At 41.1% G+C, this 8,572-nt stretch overlaps 1 protein-coding gene across 1 annotated transcript; it reads right to left on the bottom strand.

Moving 5' to 3' along the window:
- Window positions 1–4,654: 4,654 nt before the first annotated feature.
- On the bottom strand, window positions 4,655–7,615 carry LOC135153482 (uncharacterized; the record flags this gene model as incomplete). Its single annotated transcript, XM_064096122.1, has 1 exon — window positions 4,655–7,615. A coding segment is annotated over exon 1 (2,961 nt), but the record flags the coding sequence as incomplete, so codon positions are not given.
- Between the last annotated feature and the right edge of the window lie 957 nt (window positions 7,616–8,572).

Here is an 8,572-nt window from a genome sequence, read left to right as displayed (position 1 = left end):
AATATGATGACAATTATTTTTGGGAAGAGTATCTTCAACAATATTCATCATTTCGCGGCTCAATGAATATTCACTGAAAAAAAAATACGATTTTTGAATATCATTGGCAAGTAAAGTTATTAGATTGGTAACTGAAAGGATCTTTTCTCAACCTTTTTCGTGATGTTCATGACCAATTAACATGTTTCAATGATTCAAAGGCATTTAATTGAACATTCACGCTCAAATGAACATGTGGAATGTGATTAGCTCTTTTTTACGTTATTGGAAAAAATGCAATTGCTAATTATGGATATCTGTCATAAACCTCCTTGCATAGTTAATTTGATTTGATTTTAATAAAATTCCCTGTTTAATGCTTCAATGAGCACAGAATATTCGAAAATTATGCAAATGAGATGAAAGTTCAAGGCCTTGGCCCCACTCTATGCCATATCGAATGGTTATTTTGGTGTGCATGTCTTTTAGATAGTGCCATTCTGAAGCCATGTGCGAAGTTTCATGAGAAAACTATTGGCAGAAGTAACAAAAACCGTCTATGAAACACCCTTATTTAAATTTTGTTAAAATTTTGAATTCCTCTCATAGACATTGTGTACACTATGGGTGCATATGCTTGAGAATAAGTAACCCCTCATTCAATATGGTTAAACTTTTTTTCAAAGCTGTCTTGAGCAGTATCATTTGGCAGTAATATCTATCAGCCTATGTGCAGAATTCTATGAAAAAATGAATCGATTTGTTTATCTAAGGATGAGTGAGCACGCCTCATAGGGGGAAAGGGCATTTTCAAATGTCACAGACTCATTTTGAGGGGTTATAAAGTGAATAATGGGGGCAAAATCGATTTTAAATGCAACTTATTTGGTGTTGTTTTTATCACCCATCAATTTTTATCACCACACACTTTCCGAACATTTTACATTTTCATGGTTGAGCGAGCACACTCGAAAACTTAGGAATTAATACTCTTTTTACTGCATAAGACTGTATTCTTTTCCTTACAATTTCTTAGGATCGGTTGAATTTATGGACAAATCAGTGGTGGATCAAGAATTTGAAAGTGGGGAGGTGCCGAGAAATTGAGGGGAGGGGAGCCACTAACATTTTCAAATTTTAACAAGTTACAGGGGATACTACCATAAACCCCTATGATGATACGTCACAAAAAGAATGTGCTCACTCAACCATGAACATACGTTATCCAAATTTTGTGTAGAGTGTCTAAATGCTGGATAGTGAAACAGCTTTAACACCATGAAATTCACCACAAAACAACCTTTGCCCAACTTTCTCATGTTGTATTTACACAATCTGAAAAACGACTCTTGTGACTTTAAAAAATTGTCATTTTTAATTTAATCTTTGATTACTCATGCACGACTCAACTGATCAATATCATTTTCGCCCAGGAATTGCTTAATGAGTGTAAAAAACCAACTACGAAATATAAATATTTCAAAATTATTCCGTTCAAAAGTTACAGCACTTTAATTTAGGGGGGACATACTTTTTTGTTGTGTATAGATAAACCGAGATAGACGTCGAATACATTCAGTGTGGTATCATGGTATTGCAGGAATACCCTGAAACGAGGTGACGAACCTTAATGCCCTTAAAAGTCGTATCATCTTCATGATGTTATAAGTGCAACCAGCTCTTTCTGAGTTTCTTTATTTAAGAATTCAATGCAAGTTCAATTCATTTTCAATTTACTAGTCTTTATTATGTAAAGATACATTTCATCCATTTGCTTTGTACATAATATTTTAATCAACAGAAAGTATTAATTGGGATATATGTGCACTATGTTACCAGACACATCGATTGGTCAGTGCTCCCAGATCCTAAGAAAGATGCCTAACATCTTATTTGGATTAACTTACGAATAAGATAATGAGGTTAGGATTGAGGATGATATGATAAGTTGGACTCCAATGGCTCCTTAATTCATTCTAATGTATGACGATTATATTATTTCTGACAAAGAGGCAACATCGTGCAGGCATGCTCATTGTAGTCAGTCATGGGTGTCCATTATGCTGATGTGATATATTCTGACCATTACTCGATCTTTGGAGCCAAGAAGGACTACACATTCCTGATTATGTGCTGCCATTAACACGGCTTGTACTATTTTATCAAGTGTGTTTTTTCCAGAGCAAACAACGTGAAACTAAACTTAATACCAGTTCTCACGATAGAGATGTGCATAGATGCAGATTTAGTTTTTGTTCTTTTGTCGTTTTTGTTTTTTCCTACATGCTAAACTACCTGTATCGGCCGCACAGAAACGCTGTTAGCGTAACATTTCACTAACACTGCGCTAACAAATGGCCCTGTTACAACCGGTAATCTGGCCGCGATGGCTATAATGCATTATTTGTATCTGACATCACAATCTGTATAGTATTATCCATTAACAAATCAGCTCCTAACAACATGGGTAGAATTACCGCACATAAAGCAGAGAAAGCTGTTGTTAGGGGATTAGAGTTAGGCAAAATCTATCATTTGTGCGTAGTCATGGTAGTGATCTAGATTTAACTTAGATTTAGTTATGATTATTTTCACATCCTACAATTTTAAAATCTTGTATAGGAAAGGGTTAAGGAATGTAATTCATTATCATATAGGCCTACAAAATTGAATTATTACATTTTAAACATGAAATGGCAGCAATAAATAAATATTTACTAATTTAATTTAATTTAAAAAATATTGAATAAGCTTAAAAAAGATTTAAAAAATTGCCTATCATGATATCACGATGGAGATTTTGTAAAAAAAAATGCAATCCCACTTTTCATCAGTTTCTTTTGTTTGAAAATGCTCTTCACAGACTTCACTCATCATGCTCATTATAGAGTATTTGCCAATGATGGTTATCAGGCGATAAATTTCATCAGCTATTGTTCTTCTTTCTAATGTAGGGTCTATTCATAAAAATGTCTTCAAACACCTAAATAAATGATATATCTTGGAAGAAAAAAATCTTTGAAAAGGATCATATATCTTGGCACTAATCAACATCCCCCATTATATAGCTATTCCTAAAGGGATACTCCAGGCTGAAGAAAATAATACGGTTTGAACAGTAAAGTGAGACAAACAAAACACTAACAAATTGATAAAAATTGGAAATGAATACAAAAACATATGGTATCTTAAAATTTTGCATTTGGCCCTATTTCGGTGAACTTCAAATTCATGTCTTCAGGGATATGCAATGAGGGTCTGTTGTATCATACAAAATTAGGTTTATTTAATTTTTGTCCACACAGAATATTGCTTCAAGGATCCTCATTTTGTTACTCGGGCGACATACATACATTTGAGACAATTACGAGTTCATTTCAATAAAATCAGAAAAAGGGGAAAGAGCTAGAAGATATGGCATTATCGTTCCATTTATTGCATATTCATGGCCACATGCTGCTCAGTAATATCAGTTGCAAAATACAGTGTTTAATTTTTAATATTCAAGAATTTTGTTATTTTTTATCAGATTTTGATGAAATTTTCAGCAATTTGCTCATCTAGGTTTTACTCAATTTATTCATATATTGTTGGGCCCAGAATACCCCTTTAATTTGGTCGAGGTATATTTTAAATTACTTGGTACAAGAAAGGGTGACAAGTTTTAAAGAGAGAAATTATTCACTAACATCGTCACTATTGGTGCCCTTGGCACTGTTAGTAATTTTTATTAACATTAGCGCCACTGTTAGCTTCTGCTAAGCCTTTTATTGTTAGATTATTAGGAATTTGGCTAAGCTTCTGTGAGTTTATCGATACCGGTAGGCCTACTTTTAGTGCTCTGTTAGTGAAAACAATGCGTCAAGGCAGTGGGCGCCCGTGAAAGGTGTGACTGGCCTTAATGCTAGCGTTCTGTTACGCTAACTGCCACCTTTCGCAATCCTCACGGACGCTAATATTAGGGTCCCCTAACACAAAAATTGACGCTTAATCATACACTTGATTTTTAAGATTGATTGTACATTATAGTCAATACAATCAAACGTAGAAAACTGCTCTACAATCAATGCTAAGATTTGTGTTACAGGGGGTTACAGGCCCTACAGATCTGCTTTTCGTGTGCAAAATTCTCTCCCGCGACACCCGCGCGCCATACATGCATGTATTACGACTGATGGCTGGAGATATTCGAAATGCAGGACCTAAAATAGAATATAACATGGATAAGAAAGTGGTTATTCAAACAAATCGAGTACATATTGAGTGAGGAAAAACTTACTAAATTAAGGCTTAGATATAGATCATTACAGTCCATCGAATCGATATTGCATTTAATGTGGATTATTGGTGGATGACTGGCAGATCGCCTCTCTAGCCGAACCCACGTATGCAATACGTTTGAAAATGCGGGTTTCTTTTGTTCATTCCTTCTACACAAACGATACGCCTCTAGCTCTCTCTCTCTCTTGTGTTCTTCCTCCGCTAAGGTCGGAGATCAACGGCGCCGTTGGAAGGGCCGCAATTCATTTAAGGCTCTAAGTTGCATTCATGAAGTACTGAGTAAGTTTTGACGAGTTGTGTGGAGGTTGCGTAAGAAGTATAGAATAAGCGTATGTAATTGGGCTTTTGTGTTGCAGCTAATACGCCCAGGAGGTAAAAAAAGGACCGACTCTACAAAAAGAGCAGGGGTGGATTCAAAGCATGGTCCGAACTGCTTGGTGTTGGGATTAGCTTTAACCCGCTGGATAAGGTCCTGTCGGACAGGTGCTAGGGCTGGACAGGTAGCAACCAGATGTTCCACATCCTCGCAGGCTGACATGCACAGACGACAGCAATCATCAGGTGCTTTGCCAATCTTGGCGAGCCGGACTTGGGTCAGATAGACTTGACAGGAGATCTGGGCACGGATGGTGATGGCTGACCGCAGACTTGGATTGGAAATGTGCCCAGGGTACAGATCCTTCGCCTTTGGTTTAGGTGTTCTAGTCCATAAGGACAAGGATGTCTTCTTGGTGAGGGCGTTGTGCTGCCTGGCCTCAGACACCTGAATCACTGCCGACTGAACCATTCGCTTCCACAGATGGTAGTTAGGGGGATTCCTTACAAGTTCATCAAGTGGGGGAAGGCTAAGTTGTTGAAGTGCATTACGCCATTCTTGTATGGATTTGGTGTTGGCACAGAAACCATGAAGAAGCATCCTTCGTTCTATCCTGTCCATGTCGGTGCACAAGATCTGTCCCAGAAGTAGGAGCTTTTCCTTGGTGACCAACAGGCTAATTTGGATTACGTCAGTGAGAAGATATACTGCTTCGTCGGCTGATGTTGTTGGTAGACCCAGAATCCGCTTAAATAGGTGAATCTGTGCCTTATCTAGGCGATTCAACATTGCCCTTGAGAAGGGAATGCTGGAGCAGCCGAAGATCATCCTGGGAACACAAAAAGTTTTCCATAGTTTTGCAGCGACATGGGGAACTACCCTTGCTCCCAGTGGTGAGGTTCCCACAAGGGCATAAAATGATCTGTATCCCTTTGTGATAGCATCAGCAGCGTAGTCATACTGAAGATTGTCAGTCCTGACGATGCCAAGGTGCTTGTGTGAGGAGACCTGTGCAATCGGTTCACCATTGATCTGCCAAGAGTTGTCACTGTTCAGAAGGTCTTGATTGAGCACGATGATTGCACTCTTGGAGGGGTTGATCTTGTACTTCCACTCCTTAGTGTAATGGAAAGTGACATTCAACATCTGCTGCAGTTCCATGGGCTCATTGCTAAGAAGTGCAATGTCATCCGCGAAGGCTATGACCCCAACATATAGGTTGCCGACTGAGCAGCCAAGATGATACTCCCTCAGACGCTTGATGAGGTCGTTGATGTAGAGAGTGTACAGCATGGGGGAAAGCACTCCCCCCTGCCTTACTCCTTGGAGGACAGGAAAGGAGGGACCAACTTCATGTTTCCAGAAAACCTTGCTTGAACAGCTGTTGTAAAATTCAGAAATTGTATCAAGCAGCACTGTAGGTGGACGAGTCACTGCTATCTTCGAAAGGAGACCATCTTGCCAGACCGTGTCGAATACTTTCTGGGCATCCAACATAGCTATGTACAAAGGTTGGTTGAGGGACTTGTACACTTCGATGACAAGGTCGAGTGCTTTACCTGTAAGAGTACAGGACCTCTCTCGTTGGAAGCCAAATTGCAACGGGTCTGGAATTTGGTGTTCTTGTAAGTGTTGGGAAAGTTTGGGCTTTACCAACAACTCCAACAACTTCCCTAAGACTGGAGTCAGAGTGATGCCCCTATAGTTTCCTGGGTCTGTTGGATTCTTGTTCCCACCTTTGAAGAGAGGGATGACAAGGCCATCTTTAAGACTGAGAGGAATGTGCTTCAGATGTATCATCCAGTTCATCATGATGAGGATAAGGATCCTAGTGGTGCAACCAGTGTACATTAGGTGCTCAGGAGAGATGTTGTCCGGACCACTAGCTTTGCCAGGCCTCAAGGAAGAGATGGCCTGGGACAGCTCCTTCGAAGTGAAGAGATGGTCAAGCCCTTGTGGATGGTGTATAACAAGGGAGTCTATATTCTCAGGATGTGTTGGATTCAGAACCTGTGTAGGACTGGAGACAGATGGGGTGGCAAGGTCCTGGAAATGCCGAGTCCATCCCTGGATGATATCGGGCCCAGAGTAGGTGAGACCTCCAAGGTTGAGTTGGTGCACATCAGAGCCAGGGCCTTGTTCTTTCACTAGTGTATAGAACAGCCTGTCGTTGTGTTCGTCGGCTTCCTCAATTCTTGACAGAAGACCATTCCTGCAGGCAGCTCTTGCCTGCCTAAGCTTAGCACGAAAGGCTTTTTTCAAATCGGCAGATAACACACCAACTGGACTGTTCTTGTCCTCTCCAGATCTTTTCCAGTCTTTCCACATGTTGATGTGCCTTTGATAACACTCCTCCACTTCGGGACTCCACTCAGTCTTCCCTTTACCTCTACCATTCCCTTTTGTGTGAGGAAGATTCATAGAGGTCTGAACAAGGGCTGACTGCAGTCTGGCAGTAACAAAGTCAAGGAGATTCTCATCAGGCATAACGTCCGCAAGGGAAACAAGAATGTCCTCCGAAGCTACATCAAGAGGTTCTGTATACAGCTCCTTGATCATCTGTTTTGACAACTCCTTCCACTTGACTTTTGGACGGCGGAGAGGGTTGCTGGGAACTGTGTGGTGAGTCCTTGCTTCGGATACAGTAGATGATGCAGGTGACCAGGTTACCTTGATAGGAGAATGGTCAGACAGGTTGAGGGGTTCATCATTGTAGATCAGGAGGTTGGAGAAGTCACCAGCAGACTTGCTGTGGGTTAAAAAAGTGTCAATGTTGGACCGTTTGGTGCCATCATCACTTTGATAAGTGTAGGCCTCGCTGTCCCCAAGTGTCCTTGATAGGCACACCAAGTCGTTCTCGGCCATGAAAGAGTCAAGAATGTTGAATGCTCTTTTTTTCCGTTCCTTGTTATGGAGATCCACATTCAAGTCACCACCAATGATGACACTGCTAGACCTGTTCTGCTGCATGATGCATTGGATTTCTTCTAAGATGGCCTGGTATTCGGCGAGGGCTTCAGATGAGGCATCACAAGGCATGTAGCAGTTGTAAACCAGCACATTGTGTTTTCCAAAGAGCAAATGGAGACAAAGTACCCTTGGAGAGATTGTTGGAATAACCTTTAGTGAGCATGGGAGCACCTTCTTGACAAGGGTGGCAACACCTCCTCTGCCTCTTCTAGTTGGGAGAGAGCATAGCTGATCATGGGCTTTGGAGAAGGCATGAAAATCTGACTGAAGATTATTCAAGAAACCTAGTTCACCCTCATGAATCCAGTGCTCTTGAAGTAGTAGAAAATCAGTCTGTTTGAGTAGTAGAAGAATGAAGTCTCTGTTGGACTTTACCCCACGAGTATTGAGAGAAGATATGTGTAGGCTTGGTGTGGCGTTTACCTCCTCAGAGGAGGAAGCAGTTGCAGACTGCTTTTTGTGAGGTCCATGATTTGGAGGTGAAGTTCCCTGATTGAGACATCGATCGTGCTGGTAGGACCCAAGGATTGGACTGTCAACATATTCAGTAGAGATGCTGTGAGGTAGTATACCCTCTCCATTTTCCCGCAGTACGTTGCAGCTGATGCGCGGCCATGCCGAAAAGGAGAACTTTGCAACGTAGTGTCTCTTGTCCTTAACTGATCTTGAGTCCCTAAACCTGCAAAATTTTGCCCTTCCTCCTTGCTACACCTCTGGGCTTCAGCAGACAGGGAAGACAGAGTCTGTGATGGCTCGTTGTTATTTCTCGATGATGGAACAGTCGAGTGTTGGTCATTGTAAGGATAGAGGTTGAGAACAAATCCATCAGTTCTCCCTGACTTTGACTTCTCAGCAGAATCTGTGTTCCGGTTATCCAGGGCAGGTCGGCTGTTCCTACCTAACTGTTGGTGTGGACGCACTTCCTCCCCAGTGCGAGGTGTTGGCTCACCAGGGTGCTGTTGAGATGACATCTCTAGATTACCTTCAGGAAGATGATCAGCTTGATTCCTGCCTTCTTCACCATCC

The sequence above is a fragment of the Lytechinus pictus genome, chromosome 3 (assembly GCF_037042905.1).
Source record: "Lytechinus pictus isolate F3 Inbred chromosome 3, Lp3.0, whole genome shotgun sequence".
Taxonomy (NCBI): Eukaryota; Metazoa; Echinodermata; class Echinoidea; order Temnopleuroida; family Toxopneustidae; genus Lytechinus; species Lytechinus pictus.
This window is presented reverse-complemented; position numbering and strand designations above follow the sequence as displayed.